Here is a 12,455-nt window from a genome sequence, read left to right on the forward strand (position 1 = left end):
GGGTCTCTCTACCATCAAGTGCTCAACTGCTTTTTTCAACGGGGACAGCAACATCAAGGACAGTTAGCTACTACGGAGCACAGACAGCTGTAAGCCCAGCCCCCCTCCAGATGTGTTCCTTTCTCAACTGCACAGCTGAACTGATGTCACTATGATTGAACATCACAGAGAGAGTCGTGGTTCTCGGGGCTTTGGGACACATTTCTCTGTCAGTCCATTTTCCTCATCTCCCAGAACATAGACAGAAAATGCCATTTCAACAAAGAAATAGACAAAGAAACTCAGGAATGTGGGCTTGTGCCATATACATTTACAGTTCCATCCCCTAAGAAGCCCAGGGGTACAATGATTAAATGAGGAGGCTAATGCCATGGTACCTGAAATCTTCATCATCTGTCTACTCCTGGTCTCCTACAGTCGCCTTGGAAGGCCATGTGCTATGAAGCTGTCTTATCTCTCCTAGATTTATTACTCAGAAGTTGCTTTGGGAAGCAGGAGTATAGTAGTTCTCAATGGCAACAAAAGCCTTCCGTTTAAAGATGCAGTTCAACTTTAGAAACAGCCCAGAGTAACTAAGCAGTTGCTCTAGCAGGCCACGGGCACTCTGCTCTCCAGCGGGTTGATATTTCACTCTTTCCAGAGTTTTTGGAAATAGTTGACTTGGTTGATTTTCGTAGTCAATTTCTGGGAGGAGGAGCAAAAAAAAAAGTGCCCTTGGAAATGTGCCTACAGTGCTCCTAGAACCAGACCAGATCTCTGACAACTAGTGAGTGGCTGTAGGTGCTGGCCAGAGTTCACAGGAGAAAACTGACTCCAGGAGACATCCTCCAAAGCCCTGCTGAATCTGTCAATATAAAAAAACAAAACCTCCCAGTGAGAGTCTCTGCAACCGAAACACACTTATTTGAGAATGGTAGAATATTGGAAGAACATGCGCGCTGTAGAAAACTGTCAGTCTGTTCGAAGGGCCTGAGGTAAAGAGAACGCTTTCAGAGGCAGAAGTGAAGAAGATCACATCAGATGATGTGAGACAGTACTTTCTGGCCACGGTGATTAATAACCAAGGTTGGTAGCGGTGCAAGGTTGAGCCAAAAATTGCTGGGCTGATGTCCTTGTGGTTCTTTTGTGTTGAGTTACGTTTGTGGCCTCTGTAGAAACCCATGGCTCGGGCAGTCTTTGGCCAGAGCAACCATCAGGCATGTATGCAAAAGGACTCTCCATTTGTAACCTCCCAGCTTCATTTATCTATTTATTTTTGTTACGGTCGACACAATAGGTGACTCTATTTTGATTCTGACAACTTTCTGAGTGCCTACTGTCTGGGTGCCTACTCCAGGTACCCTGTACATAAAATACAGCAGATGGCATCCCTGGAGAGGAAGGTGCCAGACTGGTATTTCCAATGTCACGGTGTAAAACAAGTGTAGAGAACAGGAAACAAATAAGTCAGAACAGAAGGATGACTCTCAGTCCTGCCTACCACTTAGAACAGGCTTTGTAGGATCTCCGATTCTCTTGCCCCTTTGCCTGTAAAATGAGACTAGCCGTGCCTCAATACAAAAATGCACACAAGTGCCAAGTACAGTGCTTGGCACACAGGAAGGACTTAATGACTAGGATGGTGATCTCCAATCATTTGGATGTCTGGAATAATGCCTTTCCATGGACTGTTTTGTTCAGGTGCTGTTCACCTGGCTTTACGAGCCTGTGAGATTCCATATTACTCTCGGACTTTGATCTGCATCTCTGGAGTTCTAGCAACCTCCTCCTGGCTGTACCTCAGCTCACACAAGACAGCAGGATGGAGCAGTTGTCTGAAGTTACCCAGATCTTCTTGCCTAATGATGCCAGTTGGTCTCAGAGGGCCCCAGGCAGGAAAAGCTCATAAAATGGGTTGCTAAGCATTTACACAATAGCAATACTGTGGTGGGAAAACAGCAGCAGGAAGATTAGTCTTGAGTAAGCTCAGCAGGTGACCTATATAGGCTCGGGAACATCCTTGTGCAAACGCCTGCTTCAAGGTCCCAGGCGCAGAGGTTCAGAAGCTCCGCACAGCCTTCAGCCCTGGGTGTGGACCGACAGCTCAGCTAGAGAATGGAAGGGCGTCCAGAGGAACCTGGCCCTCCAGGAGCTCTCAAGCCTGGTAATCTAGCTACCTTCTTGCAGTAGGGTACAGGGGAGGATCCTCAGACTAGGCTCCAGATCCCTAGAGATGAGTCCCTCCCTCCCTTTCCTCATCCCAACTCCAGAGTAGTCCCAACCAGTAGCTGCTCTTAGATGCATGCGCCTCTGAAGTCCCTGCCAGGAACTTTGCATAATTCATGGAAAGGACTCACTAACTCGGAGAGCACTCATCTTAAGCCTTCTGGTTTACCTTGAAATTTTCACAAGTTGGTTGGGGAGAGCCTAGAGGCCACCAGCATGGCCCACAAATGCCAACGCGATCATTCTTCAATCTTCTTGGGAAGCCAGGATCTTCTGCCGTATGGTACCTATGCCTTCAGGTCAAGGCAGAGAGTCAGAGGTGAACTGTTTAGTTAACCCCGGCTCTGGTCTCGGTGTGCCACAAGCCATTAGGGTGCCGCCAGCGCTCTCCATGCACAGCCTCCGCTGGCGGAATTGGCCGCCCTGTAGCCTGGGGCTGAGTCAGGAAATGCACCCTCTTATCTTAGCCCTTGCAGTTTTGCGACTCCAAATTTCTCAGCAGTTCTGACTAGTCATGACTTGGAACCGTATCAGGCACAGGAAATTCTTGTTGACCTGCCCAGACAAAAGTGTCACCTCCTGACTCCCAAAGTGCCTCTAAACACAAGGCAGGAAAACATGGGCAGTGTTCTGAAGTTCTTTCTCATAACTTTGGTTTTGCTTATGGAGTCATTCGAAGTCTCCTCAGCTTGGTTTTGCCATTTGTCTTTAAATGATCGGTTTGTTCTTCACGTCTCACAAAAGACCTTTCATCCAAAGAAAGAGAAAAGTGAGAAAGAGATGGAAGGAAGGAAGGAAGGGAGGGGAGGGAGGGAGGGAGGGAGGGAGGGGAAAAAAAGAAGGAGGGAGGGAGGGAGGGAAGGAAGGAGGGATGGGGGAGGGAGAATGGGGGAAGGTAGAAAATAAAAGAAATCGAACTGAAAACAAAGAAATGATGAGGCCCCATAGTACTTGTTTGCAGAAACCAAGCCAGCTTTCCCTGCAGCTTCCTGACAGTGTAGACTTGATTGGAAAAGGACCAGGGACTGGCTGTTCTAGAAGCCTCATACTAAGGGTCAGTGGAGACCAGACACTTGCCAGGAGCAGCTTGGGCCTATAGAAGGGTGTCGGTGTTAGCTCTAGGTCACTTCCCAGGAGGGTCATACTGTCCACTGTCCGAATCGCAGCCACATCCCTGAGGTGTCTTGTCTTGTCTTGTTCTTCTTTCGCCAACACACAGGTTCCAATGAGGAAAGACGAGTGCATCAAAAGGCTCTGGGCAAACTTAAGCCTAATGCATCTATAGACCCAACATCTAGGAGAGATGTGGCAGGCGAGGAAGGGGCACCCAGCATTTCCGGGAAGTTCAAGGTCACCGGTGTGCTGGCAGTGGGCAAAGAAGTCAGTCTGGCCTTGATACTCAAAAACCTGACTACAGATAGGAAGACAGTGACCGTGAACATGACGGCCTGGACCATCGTCTACAACGGCACCCTTGTCCACGAAGTATGGAAGGACTCTGCCACAATATCCTTGGATCCCGAGGAAGGTAACTCATCCTCTCGTTGGTGGGACTCAGTGAATCTAAGAGGCTGACCACTGAAAGTTTCCTGCTGGGCTTAGGGTGAGTCAGGTGACTATGGGAAGAATAATGAATGGCCTCCATGGGTAAGCCTTAGTTCTAATGTTCTGGAAGTTGCTAATCCTGCGAGCAAAGCCAGTCGATGTGGTGTTAACTGCATATTTATTACACCCTAGCAAAGGAAGAAGGGAGGCCTTGGTAGTTCATAGCCACAGAACGATGTCCCGTGCAGGTTTGTGCTACCCTGCACAGTTTTCACAGTGAGTGTGACCTTATCTGACCTTCTAAACGGGATGGATTTCAAGACCTGTGTTACAGAGGCTGCCATGAGGCTTCAGAGACTTGTGACTTGCTTGTGCCATAGTGGCTATGGGCCAATGATGAGATCTTGGTCCTTGATTTCCTGATGTTAAACCCAATGCCACCTCATGTTGGCTGGGTCTTATTGTTGCTACCCTGATTTCATCCCCCAGTCCCGTGGTCAGTCTGGCCTTGGGTGGCCTGCGATAGACCCCAGGCTCTTAAATCCTTGCCCTGTGTTGTCCGTAGCTTCCAAGGTCTGAGTGTAGTTTCTCGACTCCCGATGACAGTGACGGGTTTTCTTGGAGATCTGAGCTTTTGGGAGGTTCGTTGTTGCTCCAGGCAGCACAGATGGGATGGGGACAGGGTGGAGCAGGGGGAGGTTGATTCTGTGGGATTAGAACACAGGTGTGCCCACACTGGCAAAATCCTTGAGCTGTTATGGAAAGTTTGGGCTGACAAAGCAGATTGACAAGGGTGGGGTTGTTCTTTGCTTCACATCAGGAATTAATAGAAACTGATTAATTATACAGCCTCTCTTGAAAGAACTCCAAGAGAAATTGAGCCATGTTACCTCCACTGAAAGGCAGCATCCCTTCACAGTTCCTCTCCCAGCAGAAATTTCAGTATCAGGAGAAACTGTTGCTATTATTTACCTCTGATGCTTAAAAAAAGGAGACTTTTTGTTTCGGTGCAGGGAGACCTAGGGATGGGACTCAGGGTATCCTGAATGCTAGACAAAATCTCCACCAAAGATACAATCTCTGGCACAGGAAGACCTGTTTCTGTAGGCCAGAAATATTCTGTATGCAAAAAAAAAAATGTTTTAATCCTCTGGAAAAGACAGCAGAGTAGAATGGAAGCAGGGAGGAGGCAGGTGAAGTGGTCCTGGAATCCCGATGCGCAGGCATGTTCTGGATAAGTCTCCTTCCCTTCCTGAGCCTCAGAGGTGGACCACTGAGGAGACTGGATCAACTGATCCAGGGATACCCCTCTCCGGCTCCAGCCAGCTCCCTCAGGAGTACAAGCAGAAGAAGCTCTCTCCTAGTCAGTTAGCTGCCTTACCCCCAGGCCACCAAGAGCAACCGCGGGAAGGAGAGCAGTGCCCAGACCATCTGAAGGAAGGAGAAATTCCCGCAACCCTCCCCCAACCCCCATGCCCCCATCCCCCTACTTCCCCACCCCAACCCCAACCCCCGCAGTGTTGGGAGAGTGGGGTGAAAGTGTGCCTCACTGGTAGGGTGTGAGCTTAGCATGCACAAGGCCTTGCTTGGGTCCTGTCCCCAGCGCCACAGAGAGGGTCTTTGAGCCCAGAGAGAAGCCAGAGGAGGAAGTTCCATTGAGGGGAAAATCTACAAGTCCAAGTGTGGTGGAAACATCCCTGGTTTATATGGAGAGTGATAAGAAAGTGTGAAGTGTTTTTTAAGGAAGAGGTAGGTGCCTTTGGCACAGTTGGGGCAGGGACAAGTTGGGGGTCTGAATTTCATCCCTAAGGCAGCAAGAAGCCATGGAAGGATTTTTTGTTGGGAAGCACAAGAGGAGTGAGATGTTTTAGAAAACAGGGCACAGTCTTTAAAGCTGTGCCTTCCGAGTGTGTGGACAGCTTTGAAGAGGGGGTGCCCAGACAGGAAGGAAGTCGGGGACACTGTCCCACTAGAGTGGCAGCTTACTAGATGACTGGGGGAACTGAGACATGTGTGTGCCAGTGCCTTGGCCTCCCTTCCTAGTCATTTCTGTTGTCATCCTCATTGCTGCTGCCATTGGGCAATAGCTCAGCATCCCTGTTCTTCCCCGTCCCTTCAAAGGAAACACATCCTCTGGCATTTCCCAGGCCTAGGAGGGGCATCTGTCCCCCAGCCTTCAAAGTCCCCCCTTTTCGGAATCTGCTTGTTGGCTTGCATCCTGGCACCTCCTCGGTCCCTATTCTTGAAAACACACACACACACACACACACACACACACACACACACACACACACACACACTGCTAAAATCCAAAGGAGAACCAACAAAAACATATACACAAACCCCACAAGGCCTGAGCCATAAAGACTTTGAAAGCAAATAGGCTACATACAGACCCTTCTGCCAGCTCAGCCCACCACCCACCACCAACTCAGTTCTAAGGACGAGCTCAGAGCTCATGTTCACCCTCAGTCCACCCACTCCCCGCTCCTCCTTTCAGAAATACAGCATCCTATGAAGATTGCATATTCTCAGTACGAGAGATACTTGAAAGCAGACAACATGATCCGGATCACAGCCGTATGCAAGGTGACAGATGAGGCTGAGGTGGTGGTGGAGAGGGATGTCATCCTAGACAACCCCACCCTGACCCTGGAGGTAAGAGGATGGGGAGGGGTGCCTCCCCCAGACAAGCCTGTCCTAGGAACACCACTAGACACCAGGAAGCAAGCAGAAAAGGCTGGGTTTCCCTGGGGGTATACACACGAGCCTCGTGTGGATCGGGCCACCCTTCACCTACTGTATCTGTATATAGTGTTTGTCTCTTCCTGTACAATCCCACTGCCGGCTTCCCAAGTGCTCATTGTATAGGATCCAGGTAATTGTGTCAGCCCTGGTCCCACCTCTTCTAAGCTGCCCATAGCTCCGAGGGTCCCTGGTGTCAAGACAGGGGACCCAGGGTGTCCCCTCTGATGCAGGCCCCCATTTCCCTGTGCAGCTAACCTTTTGCTGTCCTGTTTGGTCCAGCTGTGTTTCAGGACAGCGGTGGTCCCACCTCAGGGACTGGACAGTCATTGGGGGGCAGTGGTTCCAACCTTGGCCTTCTATCTGGGCTCCACTATTTACCAGCCTGGGAGGAGTGCAAGTCCTTTCGCTGAGTCTGCTGCTCCAACTCTGTCAGAGGGAGGAGAAGACACTCCCCTTGCAGGGTGTCACTTCCTCAGGGTGGCCTCTCTTGACAGGTCTTCACAGTCAGGCCTGGTCACCAATGACACACCCTCAGAACATTCTAGACGTTCGTCCCAGCTAAAAGCATACCTTGTGGAACAATTGGTTCCCTTGTCTGGTAATCAATGCCAGGAGAGCGGGTGTTGCTGCCATTCTGGGGTCATCTTACCACATAAACTTCACAAAACAGAAGCAGCACCCTCCAGGGGTCACAGCTGCAGCAGAACTGGGCCCGCCCTTCCTCCCTTCCAGAGGGGAGCTGTGGTCAGTCCCTGCATGGCCCCTGCGTGGCGCAGCCTCTCTGGCTTTACAAGGCATTTCCAAGAAGCTCTCATATGATGTCCCATATGATGGACAGCTGAGTGTTGTCTCCAACTCCCTAAGCTGGACAACAACGCTGGGCAGTGACCAGCCCAGCTATAAAAAACATTTTGCCACAAAAACGATAAGCATTTAAATTAAGTTAGTTTTCCCCATTTTACTCCCTAATCCTCAAACATCCGTATAGTCATCTTTTATTCATATATCATATTCAATTTTGCTCGACATTTTTTAGATTTCCATATGATGTCTAATTTATCTTTAAAGATAACTATAACATCTTTATCACTTCATGCAGTCAAGAAGTAGGCCATACCGAGTTTCCTTGGGTCTTTTTATAAGATACACCCAAGTTTCCTTCTCTCAGACACATCCTCTCCTATTGTGAGCTTCTAGGAACCATGGACATTTTGTCCACTAAATAAGTCAATGTGTGGCTCACTCAGAGCAGTATCAGAGTTTTAAACTCATAAAAGAAATCTAGTCTATAAAAAAGATAATATTCTGGGTAAATTCTGTTGTCTCATCTAGTACTGATTGGTAATTAACATGGGACCTTAGAGCATGGGCTCAGAAAGAAAATCTGAATATTTTTCCAAAGGGGTGAGAACCTTCAAATTCATGCCTAGTGTTCCATATCCAGTCTGCTGGATGCATTTATAGAGCTGGGCTAATACATAACCATGAAGATGAAGAAACAGGTACTTGAAAATATAAATGAGTGCGTTTATAGACTCGGTTAATAAACAACAATAAAGATAAATAAATATACATATGCATAAATTTAACGTCAATAAGTACTATTTATGTAGCATTATCATACACCAATAGCATAAAACTATGCTTTTCTTTTCAAATTATTTCATATGCTTTGGGTTCCAAGAGAAAAATTACAGTAATCGTGGTGTTTAATATGTTTCACCTACTCACAATGTATTGTTATATGTTACAGTGTCTGTCAAAAAATAGCCTAGGCTTTGGGACTAGAAAAGCCCTTCTTTTTCCCAGTGCGTGAGTTTCCCAAGCTATCAAATGAGTTTGAACTTGGCCTTTGACACCATACTGTGGCAGCCATGAGCACTAATGACAAGGGAAAAAAATAAACCAAACTCACAAACCCAGCAATCTCCATCGGCTCTCAAAAAAAGGAAAGAGAGAAATCTGCCTGCCACACACTTTCAACATCCATTTCCAAAACATTCTCTTCCTTTTTCCATGATATCATTTGTTCCTAGCTAAAAGGGGAGAGATAAGTAATTATCCCTCTTTGCTGGCTATGTCTGCCCAGATTCAAGACCGATGCTTATCGGATAAATGACAGCCTCCACCTTTTGGGGTGAATAAGTAGTTTGTGTTGCTTATATGACCCCAAATCATGCTGTCATCCCCTGTAACTCCAGCCTGGTCAGTGCTGGAGCCCTGCCAAGACCACAATGTGACACATAGGAATTGTCTGGGCTCCCAAAGCTGAGAAGAAAATTGGCAGCCTGGGTGTCACCACAGAAAAATGGCCTGTTTGCCCCAATTCTTGTGATCAAGCACAGAAGGGACCATGGCTGTGAGCCTGTATCTGAGCCACCTCAGGAGTCTTCGGTCTATCCTCAGTACCTGTGGCATCTCCAAGGAATGGCTTTAAGGGTAAAAGAGAGAGAGAGAGAGTGAGAGAGAGAGAGAGAGAGAGAGAAAGGAAGGAAGGAAGGAAGGAAGGAAGGAAGGAAGGAAGAAAGGAAGAAAGAAAGAAAGAAAGAAAGAAAAGAAAGAAAGAAAGAAAGAAAGAAAGAAAGAAAGAAAGAAAGAAAGAAAGAAAGAAAGAAAGAAAGAAAGAAAGAAGAGAAACAACCAATAAAGGGACTGGAGAGATGGCAGTTAAAAGATACTGTTCTTACCATGTTTGGTTCCCAGAATGATGTCAGGTGCTCACAATGACCTTTAACTCCAGCTCTGGGGATCTGAGGTCCTTTTCTAGCCTCCTGAAAGGCCAGAAACACACACACACACACACACACACACACACACACACACACACACACACACACTAAATAAAAATAAATAAAATAAATTTTTTTCTTAAGAAAAAAAAAAACAAACCCAGAGGTTCAAGAACAGAACAGTAGCTGGCAGTGGGCTGTCTTCAGAAGCAGGAGCTGCCCATTCAGGATGAACCGAGCTGGGGTTGTGAATTTGTCTCATTATGCTTCCAGTCACAGAGGGCGGCAAAGGTCTCCTTCTGGATCTGTTTCCCATACACAGTGTAGGGGTGATAGTCATGTCTTGGTGCCCCACATGGGGGTTAGGAGATCACCTGACACTTGGGGCTGAATGAAACAGCCTTCCCTCCTACATCCTAGGCGATACTTCTCTCTCACCCCATCATCGCGCTCAGCTCTCACAGGGTAGCAGGCAGGGCCACACACTAGCATGCTGACTCATGGACCCTCCCTGCAGGCGCTGGAGCAGGCTCAGGTGCAGAAGCCTCTGAATGTGCAGATGCTTTTCTCCAACCCCCTGGATGAGCCAGTGAAGAACTGTGTGCTGATGGTGGAGGGCAGCGGCCTGCTACGTGGCAACCTCAAAATCGAGTAAGTTCCCAGGCCTAAGCAGCTTTGTGGGAATGACCAGGAGTGGGACGGGAAGGCCTGCCATGTGCCTTTAGGAAGGACAGGCAGAGCACCTTCTGGCCTCCAATCTTCATTCTTTGTGGGGCTTGGTACCCAAGGATCTGCATTTGCGTTTGGCTTGGAGTTCATCAAACTTGAAGTCCTGATTGCCAGTGCTAAAAATCTGATCTTTATGGCTTTATTTGGGAGATGCTAAGACTCCCTGCCCCCTCCCCAACCGGATGTCACAGACCTGAAGGGACCCAGGTCATCAGAGAGGCAGCTAGAGGGAGGTGAAGAAGCGATGGCTTTGCCGGACACCACGAGAACAGAACTTGGAATCCTATATGGCCCGTGTAGCCCGAGGCCTCTGGATCTCATGTCAACACTAACCTGTGTGCTTCCCCATCAGTGTGCCAGCCCTGCGCCCCAAGGAGAAGTCCCGGATCCGATTTGAGATTCTCCCCACCCGGAGTGGCGTCAAGCAACTGGTCGCCTGACTTTTCCTGCGACAGATTCCCTGCCATCAAGGCCATGCTGTCCATTGAGGTGGCCGAGTGAAGGACCCAGCGGCACTCCCACAAACTTGGGTAACACAGACCAGACAGGGCTCTCCTGGGGAGCGAAACTATACTGTCCAGCTTGAGAAGCCTTCTGTGTCCCCATGGCTGCCAGACATGGACTTCTAGCAAGCTCCTACCCAACCCCCTTCACCTCAAGCTAGGCCAGGTCCACCCTGGTCTAGGACTTGACCATTTTTTGCACATTTCCCCAATTGCTTCCCATGGAGATGCCTATTCTGTGAGCCCTTTAACCCTGTTGATCTCTCACACCCATCAATGCTGCGACAGAGCAGCACCTACCCTAGGAACTCAACGTATCCTGGGAAGAAGCCAGCCCGGACTGTTCGCTGATCCCCAGCCTGCAATTGGGATAGCTGTTTCCCCCTCAGACTCCATGGAATACAAGGAGTAGTTTATCACATACCACAGCACTCACATCCTTACAGTCAAAATAAATGTTAAACAAGTGCAATCATACAATGCCGATTCCATCCTTACAGTCAAAATAAATGTTAAACAAGTGCAATCATACAATGCCGATTCCATCCTTATAATCAAAATAAATGTTAAGTAGTGCAATCATACAATGCCAATTCCATCAGACTACTTTACCTCAGGTGGTGGAGGAGGAGGGGCTGAGGTCATCTAGAGAAGGGCCTGGACGAGGTGGCCTTGTCTGCTGTGTATCAGTGTCCATGGGGAATGTGTTGGTCTTGGTGACTTCAAGAGCAAAAACAGAAAAACACTGCAAGCCAATTCAAACTTCCTAATGTAATGTCCAAATTATGTGAGGTTGCCTTGGAAGGGAGATCCTCATCATGACGGGTTCTAACCACTGTGCGTGCTTAGAATACTCCAGTAGGACCTTTGGGCATGCATCAGAGAGAGAAAGGACTTCCAAGTAAGCACTTTCAGTAAACTTCAGGTAGAGCAGGCCCTGCTCACCCAGGGCTCTTCCCTGCTGCATTAGTCTGCTTCCTGTTGCTCTAGCAAAATGCCTGAGGCTGGACAATACCCAAACAAGAGGGTTATTCTGATCACAGTTGGGAGGGCTAAAAGTCCCAAGAGCACAGTCGTGGCTCTGATAGTGACTTCATGGCAGAGGGCAAGAAGAAAAAGTCACGCAGTAAGAAAGGAGGCCAGAGAGTGGGGCGAGGCCAGTCCCTGTGCATTGTAACAGTCCACTCTCGTAACTCAGGGTCTCCTAAGAACTGCTTACCCCTCCTGAAAGCAGCACCTCTAACGGCTGCCCAGTAGCCCTTTCCCAAAGCGCTGCCTGGCCTCTTAGCATAGCCACACTGAGAACTGGGCGTCTGGTTCATGAGCCTCCAGTAAAAACTGCATCAGAACTATAGCACTCCCCTGGGCTAGCCTGCGGTCAGCCTTGTCAGCAAGCCAGACCATACAAACTCAGATGACGCCTCAGCTTTTGCCCATCGGCATGACCCCCAGCAACTGCGCACATGCCTCCACTCCCAGCTCTAGGGAAGTTGTGACGGGGATCATGAGTTCAAGGCCAGACTGGGCTATATAGTGAGACCCTATCTCAAACAACAGAAATAATCTCAAGCAGACCCCATAGTTCTCCCATCCTTGTTCTGGCTAATCCCATTCAGGCCGTTCTGTTTCATTTTTCCAAATTTCAAGAACCAGTCCATTCTAAACAGAAACTGCCACTTCACATCTGGGTCAAAGCCCGCTCCTTCCAACCTTGCGAAGGAGAAGCCATCCTCGCCTTCCTCCTTTTCCTTCTTGTTATCTGATCTTGAAGAGTTACAGCAGGGAGGAAGTCATAGAATCACGACGAAAGTCCACTCTTGCTGGCACTGATGCCACGTGGCCATGAACCCCCTTTGTGAGCTGGTGTCGAAGTGCAAACTTTGTGCAGTGCACGCTGCCTGGCGTAGGCAGTGTGGCTTTGGTCCGAGAGGTGCACCCGCTGTCTCTGACGTCCCCAGAAGAGTACAGAAGCGCTTTCCTGATGGTGTCAGCCAGG

At 48.6% G+C, this 12,455-nt stretch overlaps 1 protein-coding gene across 1 annotated transcript in view; it reads left to right on the forward strand.

Annotated features, from left to right (window-relative positions):
* The window catches only part of Tgm3 (transglutaminase 3), a 38,356-nt gene extending 27,366 nt beyond the window's left edge, over positions 1-10,990 (forward strand). The window contains exons 10-13 of the mRNA XM_028878550.2: positions 3,425-3,733; positions 6,251-6,408; positions 9,745-9,878; positions 10,309-10,990. Of these exons, the coding sequence (XP_028734383.2) occupies positions 3,425-3,733; positions 6,251-6,408; positions 9,745-9,878; positions 10,309-10,396 (689 nt within the window). The 3' untranslated portion in view covers positions 10,397-10,990. The remainder of the gene's footprint in view (positions 1-3,424; positions 3,734-6,250; positions 6,409-9,744; positions 9,879-10,308) is intronic.
* Positions 10,991-12,455: the final 1,465 nt, after the last annotated feature.

The sequence above is a fragment of the Peromyscus leucopus genome, chromosome 4 (assembly GCF_004664715.2).
Source record: "Peromyscus leucopus breed LL Stock chromosome 4, UCI_PerLeu_2.1, whole genome shotgun sequence".
Lineage (NCBI taxonomy): Eukaryota > Metazoa > Chordata > Mammalia > Rodentia > Cricetidae > Peromyscus > Peromyscus leucopus.